The sequence below is a fragment of the Euprymna scolopes genome, chromosome 2 (genome assembly GCF_053919585.1).
Source record: "Euprymna scolopes isolate OS-2025 chromosome 2, ASM5391958v1, whole genome shotgun sequence".
In the NCBI taxonomy this organism is placed as follows: Eukaryota; Metazoa; Mollusca; class Cephalopoda; order Sepiida; family Sepiolidae; genus Euprymna; species Euprymna scolopes.
In genome coordinates this window covers 83594433-83614404 of record NC_136483.1, presented here as the reverse complement: position 1 = coordinate 83614404, position 19972 = coordinate 83594433, and the positions used below count along the sequence as shown (strand labels likewise).

Below are 19972 nucleotides of genomic sequence, written 5' to 3'. Positions count from 1 at the left end.
ACGTATATATACATATACCAATCGTTCTCTCTATCAGTGCTGTTGGGCGGAAGAAAATCCAATAATGTGCTCAATTATACTATAAGAGCGTTCGCTTATGAATATTGCATCGCTTGTTACAAACGATTTTACGAATAAATCGGAACCTGGCAAAAAATCTGGATTTAAATCTGTTTCATCGTTCGTCATCAATGATAAGTTCGATGTAACGGATTTAAAATAAGTTATTTTCCCCAAGTTCAGGTTTATTTGTTAGACTATTGGTACTATGAAATCTTCACTTTTGTTACATTCATAATATATATATATATATATATATATATATATATATATATATATATATATATATATATAATTACAATATTATTTTTGTTTCTTTTCTTGCTTATTTAAATGGGGTAATATTAACCCCTTGAAGCGTTTTAACTTCTTTGAAGTTTCTTTTAAGCACTTCATTTTATTTGGTTTTCGGTGGCCTTAATTTTTCGATTTTATCAAAATCAAATTTGTTTAAAATCTTTTACTCTTTTCTTCCAGTTTTTGTTGGATCACATCATTCGCTTCTTCTTTTTTTAATTCACTTCTAAACATCATTAATAATTCACTTCCGGTTAATTACTTCCGGTCTCTTCCTTCCATTTCGTACCCTTCATCATTTTCTTTCGTTCACCCATTCTTTCTTTTTTTATTAAAAATAATCCCGTCCGTCTTTACGCATTCTTTTAACTTTCTCGTTCTATGTTTCTAACCATCTTTCTTTCGATCAATTCTTCGAAATTTTGTCTTCTATCACATACTTCCATTCCTCACAGCTTTCTTTCCTCAAATTTTCTCATGCATAAAACCATTACTTTTGCGCACTTTCTCTCCAAATATTAAGTCATATAAAATATCGTGAAATTACTTCTTTTGGGCCAATATTTTTTCTTTTTTTTAAGATGCGTCCACGTTTAAAACAGCATTTTCGTCAGCATGTCACGCTTAAGTTTGAAATAACATTTTAGATGCGTTCATGAATCTCTATACACGGTCGTGTTCGTCGGTCGGTCACGCTTAAATTTAACATTATTTTCGTCACTGTCATATTTTTGTAACAGTATTTCTATCGTTTTGTCAACATTTTTTAAAATAACATTTTCATTAGTCTGTCATACTAAAGTTTAAAATAGAATTTTCGTCGGTTTGTCATACTTAAGTTGTTTGAAATAGTATTTCATCAATTTGTCCCACTTAAGCTTGAAATTGCATTTCGTCGGGCTGTCATACTTTAGCCTTAAATAAAATTCCGTCGGTCAGTCACGCATACGTTTGTAAACAGCATTTCGTCAATCTGTGATTGTTAAATTTTAAATAACATTTCGTTGGTCTGTCACACTTATGTTTAAAGAAGCATTATAAGATGCGTTCATGCATAGATAAGGAACTGTTTGTTCGTCGATAGTTCTGTCACGCTTAAAATTGAGATACCATTTTCATCATTAAACGTACAAATTGAATGGACGCCTCTTTAAATACATATGCGTTCTTGTTATATTATTAAAATATTGTTTTTCTTTCCTTTTATTATCATTTTTATTATCATTTTTATTATCATTATGAAAACAATGTTAGACAACAATTAAAATTTGATTTTATAGAAACTGTTTACTAAAGCCTAGAGTTATATTCTCGGTACGCATCATGGTGGCGCCTCCTAGCGGGGTTTCGTCGCTCGTAATGGTGAGGTGAATGTCGGGGCGAGTGGTGCGGGGAGTCGTGTGGCGAGTGGTGCGGTGAATGCTGCGGGGAGTGCTGTGGGGAGTACTGATCCCTGTAGTGCTGCGGTTGCTGCTGTGGGATCAGCTGCTTCTGATCAAGCCGGTCCAGCCGGTCGACGCGGTCAATACGGTCAACACGGTCCTGCCGATGCGCTACCTGCTGTGCATCTTGATGGTGTGGATGGTGCGAAACGTGACGGTGCCCGGTATCGTCCGGCTGCTTCTGTTGGTGATGATGGTGGTGGGGGTGATAATCTCTTTCCCTATCCCTCTCCTTCTCTCGTTCCCTTTCCCTCTCCCGTTCCCTTTCTCTCTCTCGTTCTCTTTCTCTCTCTTTCTCCCTCTCTCTATCCCTCTCCCTTTCGCGTTGTTCCCTGTCGCGTTCTCGTGGGGGCGGAGACGGCCGCTGTAACGGATGCTGAGATTGTTGTTGTTGCTGCTGGCGGTGATGATGATGTTGCTGCTGCTGCTGCGTTTGGGTTGTGGGTGAAGGCGTGACAGGTCGGGGTGTGGGAGTGGGCGTAGGGGTAGAACTGTGTGTAGGTGTTGGGGTGACTGAATGGCGGATCCTGTGGTTCTCGACTTCCTGGATCTTCTCAGGCTCGAACTCCTCTTCTTCTTGTTCCAATAGGCTTGGACTTTGACTAACCGGCGAACTCTTAAAAGCGTTAGTCTTAGCAATCGACTGTTGGTAGCTATAGAGTTGTTTCTCCAGTGCGTAGTTTTCGGCTTGTAAAGCCATTATCTCTCGCCTGAAACGACAAAATATGCACCAAATATTAAACAAAAACAAAAACAAAAAACAAAAAACACCCCCAATAACAAAAAAACATAAAACATCAATAAAATACATCAATTAAAAGCTATATATTATATATTCTATTTTATACATTTTTTCTATTCTTTCTCTCCTCAGATAAGGCATATTGTCATTTGGGAAATAAGGGCCAACTATTTGAATCTTGCCTAACCGGGCACTGTGGGGAGTTAAGCAATATGTCTGTTTACATTACATTTAAACTTCTGCATGTTAGTACAGTAAAAGAAAGAGGAAACAGGAAACAGAGAGGGAATTACAGAGCCTAGCATTTCCCAGGGAAGAAACAATTTGAATAGAAGGCTTTCCGGTTTCAGAGAAAGGGTGGGATTTTGCTGCTTGTTAGATTAGTCGGAGGTATGTACGTCGAGGCGACACAAGTGCCATGAGTTCATCAGAGCACATTCCATTAAAGTATTTACAAAACAAGCACAGGGATGCGATGGAACAGAGGTTGGAGCAAGGCTGACAGTGAGGAAGACCTATTAGATTTGAAACTCTTTTTTGGACTATTTCTAAACTAGTGGTAGATGAACCAGTTTAGATGTGTCAACAATACTCCATGCATGGGCGAATCGTGGCTTTGTAAAGATATAGAATACTCTCTGGTGTGATATATTTAATACACATAGTTATAAGATATTGGGCATATATATTCTTATTTCCGCATTTACTTTAACTGCTTTTATAATAAATTTTCATCGAACCTAGGAAAATGAAAATCTGGATACATGATATAGACCATTACGTATATATAGTATGTCAATAACGTGTATATATATATATATATATATATATATATATATATATATATATATATATATATATATATATATATATATATATATATATATATATTAAGGATTAAGGATGTACCGACTAATCGGCAAGTAATCAGTAATCGGCCTAATCGGCTATTTTGCCGATTTATCAGTAATCGGTCAGTTTGGCGATTAATTAGCCGATTAATTACTTTTCTCTTTCCTATTAGATTTAAATCATTTCATTACTGCCAAGTAACTCATCATATAGCTATATTAATATAATAATTGCTAATTTAATTTAACATTTAATTTAGTGTCTGGCCATTATTATGGCTTTTTGCCTTTATTAACTAAACTTAGAAAATATAAAATACAATTTCCCATTCTGAAATGAATATACTTAAACAATTAGATAAGAAAAAAAGAAATTAAAAACCAACTACAAAGTGCAAATTGTAATTCTTTTAAGTGAATTACTATAAGCTGAAGTTCTGCACCTGCTGCTGCTCTAATCCCTCTTCTACTCTTGCTGCCTTCTCAGTATTTAAAGCTGAATATTTTTAAGTTGTAATGTAGAAACATTAGATTTACTCTATTCTCAGGACACAGCCTGTTCCTATCGGTTTATACACATTACCACCTGTACTAAAGAACCTCTCACTCTTTACAGATGAAGGTGGTGCACTTAAATATTTTGAAGCCACTTTACTTAGCAGTGGTAAGGTTTCCTGTGTGTTCTTCCACCACTAAAATGGATCATCACCTTTTGCGAGTAGTTGTAAAGCTACGTAATAGTCAAATTTTAACCGTAAGGGATTTACTCCTTTTGAGTTTAGATTGTGATTTTGTATTTATGTTGTAGTTGCAATCTCCAGGTTTAACTCAGCTTCTACCTGTTCTAATTTTGATTTGTTACTGTAGGCTTATTTGAAGCTAATTTATCAAACAGGCTTGAAAGAAATACAGTTTTACTTTCACTTTGATCTTCTTGACCCTCAAAAGAGCTTGAAGAAGCGTATCCTGCCAATTCTGCTTCATTATAATCAGTAAAAAGTAGAAGATGTAGAATTCAATTCTTAGTGTTTTCTATGCCATTTTTTTGAAAATTAAATTTGAATCTTGGATCTAAGAAAGTAGGCACACAAGTTTTTATAATTTAGATTAGATGGAAATCTTGTTTCCATTGATGCGTTGAATTTTTCAATAGTGATAAGGATTCCACTAAAGTCGGAAATATCAGAATTAGATTGGACAGCTTTTGAAAGAAATAGCCTCAAAGCTAAAATTGTAGGTATTATCATTGATATGGTTGAAGTTCCGTAACTTGCTTCTTTGGTGATGTCTTCAAATGGACTCAGTAGCTGGACAATGTTTTGAACAAGTCCACAATGGTAAGTTGTTAAAGTAGGAATTTTATAGCGTCACAAATTCTCGTATGAAAATAAAATTGAAACAAATCTCTTATTAAAAACATCCGCTTTGTGCGAATCATTCTGCTTCACATTTATGCCATGGAAAGTCCTTTCTGATTAATGTTATCAGATAAAAAATATTCTGTTATTCTGAAAAAACAGCTGAAGTTTTTTCTCTGTATGTGTTTGACTGAGGAAAGGTTGAGGGAACCACCTCAAATGGACGAATATGATAAGTGCTAAGCGAAGAATTCATCAGAATGACAAAGGAATACCAATTGTATAAATAACTCTATCGTTGATAACATGCAGCTCTCTCTTTTATTAAAATTAAATTGATGTTGAACATGTATGTTTACTTAATTACATCGCCATGATAAACAAAGTGAAAGACACTACATAAAATTATTACATTTTCTTGAAGATATTATTTTAGAAGTACATGGTGTAAAGAGATGACATTTGGATATAGCATTCTACAATATGTATTGATTAGGCATGCAATGTTCCAGATCTGTATCTTTTTGAATAGTTTGTGTGATATGTGATTTTGAAATTAGTATATGTTTATGATATTTGGTACTTTATTTCTGCCACCAAAATTGAACATATCAACATTTTTATGGACTCATAATGAAGTTGCAGCTGGAATTGTTAAAAAAAAGGCATAAGAATCATTATGTATAGAATTATATTCAATGTTCATATTTATTGTCATTTAATTTAATTTTATTTGGTGATACTTTAAAAATTGTCTATCAATGCAATTTTTCTATTATAAATGATGCAATGTTCACTTCGCACGTCTAAAAAAAATAAAGCCGGAATTTAATTAAAAATAATTGTACTTTTATTTTCTACTATCTTCTTATACTAGGAGTGATAAAAACATCTTTTGTGACATTTTTACTGGTTGTCTTATGTGAGTTGGTTTCAAATTACCATGTAATTTACACAGGTTTGTCTTTTTTCATCTTCAGCAGGGTAGTGTATACTGCTGATTATCAGTGGAAAGTATATGTAGAATCCAATTCTAAATATGTTTTCCAGGCCAAGGGATCTAGGAAAAATAGACACACACAAGTTTTTATCGTTTCGATAGGACGAAAATCTTGTTTTCGTTGATAACCTGAATTGTCCAACAATGGTAAGAAGGATTCCACTAAAGTCAGAAATACTAGATTAGACAGCCTTTGACAGAAATAAATTCGGAGCTAAATTTGAATCTTGGATGTTCATATATGTATGAATAGTATATTTCGCCGTCTGAAGAGTGGCTATTTTGAAATATATAAATTCTTATTTAAGAAGCTCAATATAATTACAGAGCATATAATGAATAAATGACATAAGTCTATATTCCAAATTTTATGATGTAACCATATTACAATTTATTCCTTTATAGTAATGCTAATTTCATCAAGAGCCAATTGAATTTTTGTTTTCCTTTTGTAAATATATCGAAAATTATTTTGCAGTGAAGCACTTTTTAGATAGAATGCTTTAATTTGAACAAAGTATTGCAATAAGCCTATTAAATCCAATGTAAGATGTTACAGAATATGGTTGAATATCAACAGCAATCATTTCTCTTATCAGATAATGGATCTCTTGTGATCTGTGATCATTAATATCCCAAACAAATATTACATTAAATCAATTATCTATCTTAATATTACATTAAACCTCTGTGCGTTTTTTTTATTTATTTAAGTTACTATTTTTCTTCTCTTGGAGAAATATAATTTAAAAAGTACAAATACGAAAATGGGGCGATTTATAAATCTCATCACTAACGGAAAATAATTAAACAAACAAAAAACATAGAAGAGTTGGGTGGAGGTAGGTCCAACTGTTTGCTCTCTTAAATAGAGATTGAAAGTATGTTCATATATTCCGCCGTCTGAAGAGTCGCTTCTTTTGGAATATTTTTGAATGACATAATGTTTGAAATTGTCCGAATCGTCACGAAACAATTGTAATGAATATGAAAATACACAATATTATGCTATTATTTTTATTGTCTTTATTTTGTGAAAATATTATTTGCATACTCAATCATGAATCTTAATAATTCAATTAATTTTAGCTGTAATTTTTATTGGTAACCTTGCCGAATTTTAATATATTAAATTTTTTGGTTAAAAAATAGGTAAATGTTATCTTACGCTACAACAGAACAACTCTAATTTTTATTTTTAGGATATTCGAGGTCGCTGACAACGAATCTGATAATCAAACTCGACACAAATTTACCGTTTGCATAGCATGAACCCCTGAACTCTGGAATTATTTTATGCCCTTTCACCGCCTTCAGTAGTGTTTTCTTACATGATAAGCTCGCGTGTGCACGCGCGTAGTGAATGGCCTTATCACATCGGGGAGGAATCGTGTGCAGACATTTTAAATAACAAAGTTTTCAAAAGAAAGAATGTGGTTCATTTATTTTTGCGCATATATATATATATATATATATATATATATATATATATATATATATATGGAGAGAGAGATAAAGTAAGAGAAAGAGTGAGTGAGTGAGTGAGTGAGTGAGTGTGTGAGAGAGAGACAGAGACAGATAGACAGACATACAGACAGAGACAGTAGGATTTACTTTATTTATAACTTGTAGAAATACACACTCGACTGATGTCGGTATGTAGAACAAGTATGTGAACAGAATCAAATTGGTGTGCCAACAAAAGTAGGAAATTAGTTTTATTCTTTTGTTTATTCTAAAAGAAATGTCTGAAATAATCAGACATTCAGTGTTTCTTTTTATAAAGAATCTTTTTTTCATGTGATTATCTCCCCCTATGGCATGATTTTTTTTGTCAGGCATCATTATTTCCTAGTTTTATTCAAACTCGCTTTCATTTATCCTCAACCTACTCTTATACCAGTATGTGCGTTACAAGATTATGCACCCCCTCTCCGTTTTTCTCCGAAGAGAAAAAAGAAAAAGAAAAAAATACAACTGCGTTTTAATTTTTTTCTAGAACATAGTTCGTGGCTTATAAAGCCATTATTTAAACGATGACAAACAGGCATTAAACATTAAATATTAAAAAGATCATCAATCAAGCAGAAATAAAATAGATCCATTAAGAACAATCTCTCTCTCCTTCGATATCTATCTATCTATCTATCTATCTATCTATCTATCTATCTATCTATCTATTTCTCTCTCTCTATTTTTTCTCTCTCTTTCTTTTTTCTCTCTCTTTCTATCTCTCTCTATATATATAGTCAGTTATATATATATATATATATATATATATATATATATATATGTAGAACATATATGTGACCGTTAAGTTACACAGAATATTCCGCGTTTCATCCTTGTCAGGCTAAATGTCTCACGTATTGAGCACTGCAGAAGTAAATACTGTAAATAGATACATAGAATATTATATCTCTATGTAAAATTTGTGTGGACGCGTCAAATAATAATAATAATAATAATAATAATAATAATAATAATAATAATAATAATAATAATAGATCTGAAACTTTTCGCAAGGACCGAAAATGAACTAGAGACACTAATAAACACTAACAGGATCTTCAGTCAGGATATCCAAATGGAATTTGGTATGGAAAATGTGCACTACTAGTTATAAGAAAGGGAAAACTGGAGAAAACAGAAGGCATGAAACTACCCAACTAAACGGAGATGAAACAAAACGCCTATAAATATTTGTGAGTTCTGGAATCAGACAACACCAAAGCAACAGAAATGAAAGAGAGAATTGGAAAGGAAGGCTTCAGGAGAACAAGAAAACTTATGGAAACTAAATTATATAGCTGAAACCTAATAAAAGGTATAAATACATGGGTAGTATCATTAGTAAGATACTCTGGACGGTTCATAGGGTGGACCAAAGAAGAACTGAGACAGCTCGATCAGAAGACCAGGAAATTCATGACCATACACAACGAACTACACCCGAAGAACGATGTTTACCGACTCTACGTGAAAAGAAAAGACGGTGGAAGGGGACTGGTATGTATAGAAGACTGTGTGAACAACAAAAAAAAGAACTAGAAAATTACATAACGCAAAACACTGAAATGATAATTATGGCAGCGAGAGACACTGAAAAAAAATAAACAAAACAGAAAATAGAGAGACAGGAAAAGAAAAATGTGAAGAAAAACAACTACACGGAAGATTCGTAAGGACGACAAAAGATGAAAATAACGAAAACACTTGGGCATGGATGCGAAAACTACACGTAAACCGAGAAACTAAATCCCTAAATTACAGCAGCACAAGATAACTCGATAAGAACCAACCACACCGAAGCAAAGACCGACAAAACACAAGACAACAGCAAATGCAGACTATGTAGACAAATAGACGAAACGATAAACCATATAGTAAGTGAATATAGCAAACTAACCCAAAAAAGAATGCAAGAACTGGCACGACTTAGTGGGAAGAGAAGTACACTGGGAATTGTGCAAACAACTGCATCTCGAACATGCAGACAAATGGTACAGACATAAGCCAGCAACAATAACTGAAAACGAGAATAAAAAATCCTATGGGACATGGGCATACAAACGGATAAACTCATCCAAGCAAGAGGTAATAATTAACAAGAAATAAAAGTCTTGCCAAATCGTAGACTTTAATGTTCCAGCTGACCACAGGAAAAATATCAAAGAAAATGGGAAACGGAACAAATACACAGAGCTAGACCGAGAACTAAAAAGAGATATGGATGATAAAAAAATATCAAGATAGTACCTATAATAGTAAGAGCACTAGGAACAATTCCAAAAAACTTTGAAAAAAGAATAGGAGAAATTGGAATCAGAGGAATGACTTGAAAGATACAACCAATAGCAATAATGAAAACAGATGAAATATTAAGGAAAACCCTTGAATGCGGAAACTAATACACATGAGCCACACGCGCGGATCAGGTGAACTACTGCAGAGACAAAACACGAAGAAGTGTTACATGGAACCAAAAACATAGAAGATGCATTTCTATCCCTCCCCCCATCATCTCCCCCATCTCCTCCCCATATCCTCCTATTACACAATCACCCCCCAAGAATGATGCCAAATAGCCGAGAAGGGTCAATGATGATGGAAAGACTGAGGAGAGAGCACTGACCAAACCTTTGCTGGACAAATGCGAAGAGAACTGGGACCTGGATGAGGCTTATTGCCACTCAAATTCCAGTGGAGACCAATGGCCGCTGCTAGTGAGAGATCGATGGTGGGTAGCTGTTACGATAATGCAAATTCATTTGCAAATATTATCAGAAGAGGTGGAGAGCACTGAAAACTGGGGAGATTGTTGCCATTCAGCTTTCAGAGAACACCACAGGCTGTTTTCAAAGAGAAATCCTTTATGACCTGCGTGAAAGCTACTTGTGAGCCAATAATAATAATAATAATAATAATAATAATAATAATAATAATAATAATAATAATAATATATGTTATGTGAATCAATATTTCGCTTAAAACAAGTTTTTTCAAAAATATATGCATATAATATATATATATATATATATATATATATATATATATATATATATATATATATATATATATATATAGAGAGAGAGAGAGAGAGAGAGAGAGAGATAGGGTTTGGACAGAATAACACGCAGATAGAAAGCAGCCCTCGTCCGCTCCCTTAGATCTGAAGATGTAGTCATTTTACTAAATAAGGTGGAAGCAGCTGCCCAAACAAGAAGTATCGATTAGAGACAAATTGCCCGTCTATTCAAAAAGATATCTCTCACGACACTTCAGGTTAATTTCTCATTAATTTCCTTTGCTCGACTTAGAAAAAACAAAAAAATTCATGTGAATAAACCCCCCCACTAAAAAAACAAAAAACAAAAACAAAAAATAACCAGCTAAAAAAAAAAACAAAACAAAAAACAAACAATAAAAAATAAATAAATAGATAAATAAAGAAAAATCACGTATCTGGAACAGATATTGTATTCTACAAAATGTAATTAATTTTCTGTACCTTTATTTTGGTCCTTATGTTAAAACGTATCTGGAACGCAGCACATATTTATTGAACAGTTGAAGTTATTTCTACTTTTTGTGTGCTTATCTCCTCTTATGATAATTTTATTTTGTTATTCATCATTTTTTTTAAAATTAACTTCAGTCTTTACAATTTTATTCGACATCGCTATTTTTTCCTACCAATTCTACGGGCTTATATGTCTCCAACCGACATTAAAACAAACCCTTTAATCCTTAAACCCCGTGTGACAAAAAAAAAAAAAAAAAAAAAAAAAAACGGACACGTTTGTTACTCTCTGCGCGTATCACCATTGGATTCGACCAATCACATTTCATAAAAAGATTTCGTATCAGAAGCAGCTCGCAAAACAATGTAAAAAAGGTGTGTTTCTTCAATCCAGCAGCAGTATTTTATTGTCATTAAAGCAAATAGGAGAAATATATAGGTTGATTTACTCAGTTGTAATATAATAATTAGAGAGAGTTTTTTATTTAGAAGTCACATATCAAAGCCCGAAGGCCACTCGAAGATAAAGGTTAATGAATGTAAGGTGATAGTTTAGTAGTCGTTAATGGTGTAAATTGGGTAGAATTTGATTATTCATGGATACGGCTCAACAAGAACTTGTTTGCATTGGATTTGAAGGCTACCATGTTGTATTCAGGTGGAAAGTAAGCCAGCAGAACAATGTTCCACAGGCGGAAAGTTCTGGGAAAAAGCTTTGTTCATGGAATCTTCGTCTAGATTTAGGCACAGATAGTGATTAGGGAAATTGTATGTAGTAGTTGTAGCTAGTCGAGTGTTTTTTGTGAAAGTTTAGTAAGGGGGGTATAGATTGGAGTTTAGTCAAGCACTTGCAATGAAAATATCGATAGAGCAGAGACGCTCGCAACGTTTCTTCTCTGAGAAAGAGGTTGCAGGGAAGAAAAAAGGGCATCACCTACTAGGTTTTGAAGCCGTTTTTGAACTCTATCAAGGTTGGATAGGGTGTTCCTGTCCAGATGTGGCAACAGTACTCCATTTTAGGGCGTACCTAGTACAGTGACGTGCATTATGGTTTCCGTTCTGTGTGATCTACAGCTGGTGTACTCTGCTGTAGATCTCGCAGAACGGAAACAATGCTGCGTGTAACTGAGTACATAGGTACGCAAACGGAAGCGAGCAGTTTTGTTTTCTTCATTTTGGTGTTATATTAAAGCGAGAAATACCAAAATGTGTAGGCCGACCAACTATGACGGATTACCCTAATACATAAGAATCTCACATTAACAATCATCCCCTTAACAATCATCAAGATAGCTGCTGTATTTAGATCACCTTAACAATCATCAAGATAGCTGCTGTATTTTCAGCTATGTGAAGAAATAATGAATCAAGGAAGTCCTAGCCTAAATTAAAAAAATACAATGGAAATAACATTGAAATGAAGGAATAACCAGCGCCCCCTAAAGTTCTTCTCACGCGGCGGTGATAACGTAGTAGTGCTTTCTGGCAGTCTCAACCAATCCTGTGGCATCCTGATCCCTAGGGATTTCAGGTCGGAGGTTGACACTGATTAGGTGTAATGGCCACATTCTTAAACTTGGGTAATTTAAATACGGCCGGCATGAGGTGCCGAAGCAATGCTGCTAACTTGCTGAGGAACCCCATGGCCTTAGACATAGATGTGGCTACGTTACAGGAAAGCCACTATGATTCGATTGAGAATCATTGGCTTCTATCGGAACATTTCGATGTCTTTTCAGCATTCGGTGATAGGCATGCTAAAATGGTTTCTCTGTTATTCAGACGCTTCCTGCCTGCAGCTGTGAATGTTGTACATACTTATGCCGATAACAAACTGGTCGTAGCCAATGTTGCTGTGAACAATAGGAATTTTTCTAATCGTCGCGGTTTATGCGCCCAATTTTGCTCGGTGAGGGTCCCCTTTTTTCTGCAGTTGGAGGTGTTTCTCGGTGGTTCAGAGCGGTTAATATTAGTTGGGGACTAGAATGCCGTCCTTGATAACCAAATAGATAGGGATGGTGGTGCTTGTGAGTCGGGAGGGCATGAAAGCAGTCTGTCTGACCTGATGGTTTTGTGCAATGTGGTCAGCAGATTTCGCGTTAATCACTCCGGGCGGGAGATGTGGACGTGAATGTGGACGTCCACAGCCTTCGGTATAAGATTTTAGTTGGACCGAATGTTAGTTAGAAAAGACAATGGGTAGAGCATTCTAATCATAAGTTACTTATGGTCAGATTAGTTAAATAGGAACACTAACTACACATATCGGATAGATTTGACACGAAGTGATATTAGTTGAGCAACTAGACTAACGAAGTTTTGGCGAGAATTTAGAAAGAACCAGTACCAGAATCCATCATCCTGTGATCGTCTCCGCTTCTACATGTAAAAAAAAAGAGTAAAAATGGCAACTTTGTTTCTATGCGATACTTTTGTGTGTTCTGGGCTAAAATTTTCCCAATTTCGTATGCAACCCGCTGAGCCTTGCTGTTCTCGGTATCGGGGGGTATAATCTGTAACCCGAAAGGCCGCAAACAGCGATAATGACTTCATGTAGACCTGACAATACTGAGGCTTAATCTTCGCGAAGTCTATGCAAAAAATAAATAAACAAAAATCAGTACAAGCGATTGGAAACATCACGCAAAGCAAAACTAAGTGAATAAGTACAAACATGACCTGGTGACCTTTGTGAAACAAGTCGTTGTCACTTCGATTAAACACAAAATATATGAAAACTCAGTTGTGTTTCTTTTTTTTCTCAAGAGTTACATGTTTTTATGTGATTATTTCCCCTTAAAGATGTTTTGTATTTTATCCGCCATTTTCCTTTGCAAACTGGTCTTCGTTTCTTTTCTTTTCCTATTAGTATCGGCACTAAAAGGCCATAATTATTCCCAGAACAGCGTGTCATTCATTTTTTTTTTCAAAACGTAAGTCTCAGTTTTTAATACTGTCGATATTTTTTACGAAAACGATGAACACGCATCAAACATTGAAAAAATAACCATTAAACAAACATAAATAAAATGTAGCCAGTAACAAAACAAATATACGTATTGTTTTCGCCAAAATGAAACGCCATTTTGAAAAAACTAGTTTTAAAAATTCAACTTAATATATCGAACCATATCACTTTAGTGCTCAATGCTGGGAGGTTAAGATGGAACAATGGTTAACGACACGGACTGATGACCTTGGTATCCCAAGCTCGAATCCAGTTTATTCCACAAAATCACTTTCACTAAGGTGTTGGCAACCTTCACGATATGATAGTAATGAGTGCTCAATGTTACTCTAATAGAGCTTGTATGAACGAAAATAAATTGTTCCATGTTATATAAGCAACAAGAATACGTGCTCCGTTCTTTGCTGCTCTCAAAATAGGAAGGGTGTTATAGTAAAAACAAAGAATGGAAACAAGAAATATTTTTACAACTAATTAATATCGACATTCTCTTTGTATACTTCTGTCTTAACTTGTTTATTTATTTACCGCTCGAGGGAACAAATAGAAAAACGTCCATTCACTTCAATTGCACTTGTTTCCTTTTTGATTCTCCATCGATCTGTGACGTAATTCTGCAAAGTATTTTAACACATTCCTAAAATCGATATACATCAAAATACAAACAATTAAGTGTTTATATTTTCATTTTCATCCCAACCTTCAAACTATCAAAACAATCACAGTCGTATTCAATCACGATGCCTGCTCACACCTCTGATGTACACCTCATAATCATCTAGATTATAATTTTTATTCACTATCATGCGTTTAGGATCATCTCAGTTAACCTTGTTACACGCACATTATCTATCTATCTATCTATCTATCTATCTATCTATCTATCTATCTATCTATCTATACTCCCTACCCGCCCCTCTCTCTCTCTTTATATATATTGCAGGACTCACTAAGCGGCGTTTTCTTATAGAAAAAAAAATTAAAGTACGGTTGTTGTTGCCCAATAACCAACCTCCTCAATTTAAGAAAGGTTTTCGGAATAGACACCCCCAACCTCCTCATGTTAAGAACGGCCTTTAGAATAGTTCGCATGTTAAGAACGGCTCTTTCGGAATAGACAACCCATTTTTGGTAGTGTGGGTGACTGTCAAAATATTTGGCACAAATTTAACTTTGATAGTCGCTGTCAAGATCCCCACGCGCAAATACTATGAACAAACAAAGGAGTTACGGGTGGCAATGTCGCTCGGATATAATTAGATTTGATCCTCGCCCGTGCATACTAATCTGTGATATAAAGTGCATAATTCAGGCTTTATATTGGGAAAACTACTTGTATCCGGCAAATATAAATCAGATTTTCTTAATCAGTATAGCGGAAAACTTATAAAAGTAGTCATTTTAAAGGAAAGTGTGTAATTGGATCTAAGGTACCCCCCAAATGCTTTATAATCAATAACCCCCCCTCGTAAAACAGTAAAGTACTGTTGTTGTTGTTGTTATTGTTGCTGCTATCGTCCAACCCGCAAGCTCCTCATGGTAAGAACGGGTTTCTAAACGAACAGCTCCGGCTTTCGGAATAGATCCCCCAACCTTCTCTGGTTACCTGCAACGTCTCCATATTAAGAAGGGCTCTCGGAATAGAAACCTTATCTTGTGAGTGGGAAGAGATTCGTTCAAATTTTCATGTCATAATGTAGGACGCTGAAACCAAACATTAAAAAAACAAACTTCGTCTTGCTTATTAAGATTCGTTCATTTGATCATCTCATAATTTTGGACGCATTAAAAAAGTGAAGTTAGTCTTGTTTACTAAGATTCGTTCATTTAGTCATGTCATAATTTTGGACGCTAAAAACAAACATAAAAAAGATTCGTTCATTTAGGCATTCGTAATTTTGGACGCTAAAACACACATAAAAAGTGAAGTTAGTCTTGTTTACTGATTTGTTCATTTAGTCATGTCATAATTTTGGACGCTAAATGCAAACATTAAAAAGGAAGTCCGTCTTGATTACTAAGATTCGTTCATTTATACCTTTTCCAGTTAAAAATGGGAGTAGTTCATTTCCAAATGGGAATAAATTATTCCCATTTTGAACTGAACTACTCCAATTTTGAACTGGAAACGTATAATGTCATAATTTTGGACGCTAAAAACAAACAATAAAAAGGAAGTACATGTTGTTTACTGATTCGTTCATTTAGTAATGAGTTACTTTTGAACGCTAGAAACAAACATTTAAAAAAGGGTCTATTACTAAGATTCGTTTATTTAGTCATATAATTTTGGATGCTAAAAACAAACATTAAAAAAGATGTCCGCCTTGTTTACTAAGAGTCGTTCATTTTATCATTAAATAATTTAGAAGCTGGAAACAAACAGCTCGTCTCGTTTACTAAGATTCGTTCTTATAATCTAGGACGCTCACGACGCTAAACCCAACGCGCACACACACACACACACACACACACACACACACACACACACACACACACACACACACACACACACATATTGTTGACATAATGTGTATTGATGCAATGTTCTGGTATCTACCATTGAACACTATCTGACTAGCTTTCTGTATTTGTCAGCTTAACTTAATTCTCTTCCCTTCGCGTGATTATTCTCAGTGGCCTAACGGGATTAAATCCGGGCTTCAGTGTCCAAGTTAACTGAAAAGTATACTGAAAAGTGAGTTAGATCTTCTGGAACTAAAGTAAAGTAAATAGAAAATAAACAAAATTAGTATAAGATCATTTACACATGTTTCAACAGTTACAAACATTAACAACTTAAAATTGTGTGCGATCGTTTCAGAAACGATATATGAATAACATTGATATCGTCTCTGAAACGATTGTACACAATTCTAAGTTATTATTTTTAATTCTTACATCATATGTAAATAATCTTGTATTAATTCGTTTACCCCCTGTATCTTTTTTACACGCACATACAATTATATATATATATATATATATATATATATATATATATATATATATATATATATATATATATATATAACTACTTCATTTACTCACATAAACCTAATATACGAAAGTATAGATTTATGCGTAAACTTTAAGTATTTACTTCAAAAGTGCTCAATACGTAGGTAGAGCTAGTTAGTAATTTATAAAATATATATGGCGATTAAGCTAGACTGAATATTCTGCGTTTCATCCACTATAGGATTCGTCAGCCTGACGAATCCTATAGTGGATGAAACGCAGAATATTCAGTCTAGCTTAATCGCCATATATATTTTATAAATTACTATATATATATATATATATATATATATATATATATATTATGCATTGATTGATAAACTAGACAAAGATGTATTGATAACTCTTTTTTTTAAAGTTGTAACTACAATTAAGTTACATTTCTCGATTCAATTGTTATTAAGTTTACTGAAAATTTCCAAACCAAATAAACAAAAGTTTCTCAAACGTGGCTGATATTTTTGTTGCGTTAAATTGAACGAAACGAACAACAACAACAACAAAAAAAAAACAAAAAAAAAAAACAAAAAAACAAACAAACAAATTCTTTTACTACTTCCACCACCACTACCACCACAAAACAAATCTATGTAAAAACTTAAAAACAATTTTCGGAATGCCGTAGGTCTTACTTGTTTCAGGGTTTTACCATTTAAACAATGGTAAACATTATGACAATTTCCTCGTCTCCAAGGACAGACAGAGAAAGATAATCTGTTTTGGCCTTTCTTTGTTGTTCATATAAAAACAAAATGGAAATAATCAGATATTTTGTGGTTCTCTATTCTTGTTTGCAATGTAGACTTTCTTCCTTTGTTAACGTGATTATCTCCCCTTAAGGCACGTTAACATTTTCGCCAATTTCTTTTGTCAAATAAATTAAAACAAAAAAACAAAGCAAAAAACAGACACACAAAAAACAAAGTTGTTTCTTTTCCTCCTCCTTACACTTATTAAATGGTGGCGGTGCTGGTAAAATTATCTTCCAATGAATTTGTTTTGCTTCAGCAAAAAATGTACATTTACAATAAGTTTTTTTTTTAAAACAAAAACAATAACCAGAAAATGCGTTCGTTGCTTTAAGCATGAAGCTCGAATCATTTTATTTTCTAGGGAGAGAGGGTTCACTCTCATTCAATTTTGTCCAAAACTGTTGGGCTTACCCTAAGCTAGACAAAATACTACATTCACTCTGTGACTTGATCTTACTTAAATAAATGATTTTACAAGGATCTTATTTACTAAAAAATAATCATGAGAAGTGACACAGTTACAGACATAAAAAAAACAAACAAAACAAATGTAAGTTAGTAAGACTCTCCCAACCATATCGTAAGCGTTGCTCACTATTTTACGGATGCTCCAAAAACAAACAGGTTAGTCTCTAAATGGAAGTAATGGTTAAATGGGATGTAAAAAATAAAACAGATCGGGGTGGAATATGGGAATGGATAATGTCCTCAAAAGTATAATATTACAGTTTATGAATTGACCGGGGGGTAAAATAAATGTGGAGAAGGGGCAAGTTTGGAAGATTTCTAGTATTAAAAACAAAGGATTCATTTATTTCACTAGCTAAAGGTCTTCCAAACTATGAGACTAATAGACATTATAAAAAACTCTATTTGTAAATTTGTTTTGTTTTTCTAAAACACATTTTATGAAGCCATTATTTTATTTTCGAACTAGCAGAAAGGGGGGGTAGTGTTGGCCTGCTTTGCCGGATCACAAAATACGCTTAAATATATTTTAAATTATGCAAATGTCTTATTTATTATTTACAGAATTAATTCTATCTAATATGTAATATTATATTGTAACTAATATATAGTAATGTTTCAAGAGTTAAAAAATGACCTTGAAGCCATCAGCTAGAATCGAAACAAAAAACAATTAGCGCTATAACTGCGTTCCCTACTGATGTAGTTATGGAGAGATAGGTAAGAAAGGTTTAATATTAAAGGACTTGAAGAAATGAGTTGAATTTGGGCATGCGAGTAAAGATATAGAAATATATCGGCAAGTTGAAATGAATGCCTTTCAACTTTCCGACTTGTACGCGTTATTCACCTATCCAAGCACAGATTTTACTCGTTATAAACCATCCTTAGTGTATGATTACTATTTCCCGTTAATTTCAGAGTTATGTGATTTGCAGTTTAAGAGCTTATCGGTTAAATATTTACACAGGCGCATATTCTATTGTTTTATTTATACAGACAAAAGACAACCGATACATACAAAAAATAATACATACAAACAGGACTAAACAAAAATAAAATAACGCCCTTAACACAAATTCATTTTTTTATACGGCAGGTTTGCGTGAAAAATACTTTTACTATAACTCATAAACCACAATACTTGACGTTTGCCTTGACGTTTCGATGATCGAAACCGTTATTTTAATGTATCTATCATTGGCAAAACTATTTTTCCATGTCGTCACTTAGCAACAATGATAGAACAAGGGGCCGTGAAAATTCTACTGTGGGTATGTTGATAGCATGTTTTTTTTTTTTTGCATGACGTGGTCTGTAGGTTCAAACTGCGCACGTAAATTTCTTAATGTTTTTTTTCGCTAACTGGAAAGAAGTTTATCTATCTATCTATCTATCTATCTATCTATCTATCTATCTATCTTCTACTAATATATAAAAGACACTTTGTCTGTGTGTGTGTGGGTTCGTTCCCTGTAGATTCCAAAACGACTGAGCCGATTTTTTTTAACAATTTCACACACATGTACCTTATGTACCTAGGAATGGTTTTAGATAGGTTTTTATATCGGAATACCTCTGATAAGTATCAAAAATCATTAACTGAAGAAATGTGATTAATGGAGAAACTATCCAATTTTGGTCAAAGTTAACACTTTTCTGCAGCCTACCAACATAATTGCATTCAAGAAGTTTTATCACCACACAAACAGAATCGCTCGGCCTATAAAATCAACAGTAGGATCTTTGATAAGACAGAGGCGCGTTCAAAATGAAAGCTTCTGTTTAGAGTATAATTGGACCATTGTACTCGACTTTTGCATTTTAAACTTAATTCAAATCATTATATAAAATTAAAATTGCAATGTAGACTACAATGAATCGTAGACTAAGTCACTACGGGGAGGCATGTGATGCTTCCTCCCTGTGCACAGCGGCGAGTTTCTGACTAGAGTTGGCAATTAATTGATTTGATTGATGAATGAGCGAT

At 34.0% G+C, this 19972-nt stretch overlaps 1 protein-coding gene across 4 annotated transcripts in view; it reads right to left on the bottom strand.

Annotated features, from left to right (window-relative positions):
- Positions 1-414: 414 nt before the first annotated feature.
- The window catches only part of LOC145293079 (uncharacterized), a 665443-nt gene continuing 645885 nt past the window's right edge, over positions 415-19972 (bottom strand). For all 4 annotated transcript variants that reach the window (XM_080139442.1, XM_080139450.1, XM_080139432.1 and 1 more), the window contains one exon: positions 415-2509. In XM_080139442.1, coding sequence (XP_079995568.1) covers positions 1648-2509 — 862 coding nt within the window. In that variant the 3' untranslated portion in view covers positions 415-1647. The remainder of the gene's footprint in view (positions 2510-19972) is intronic.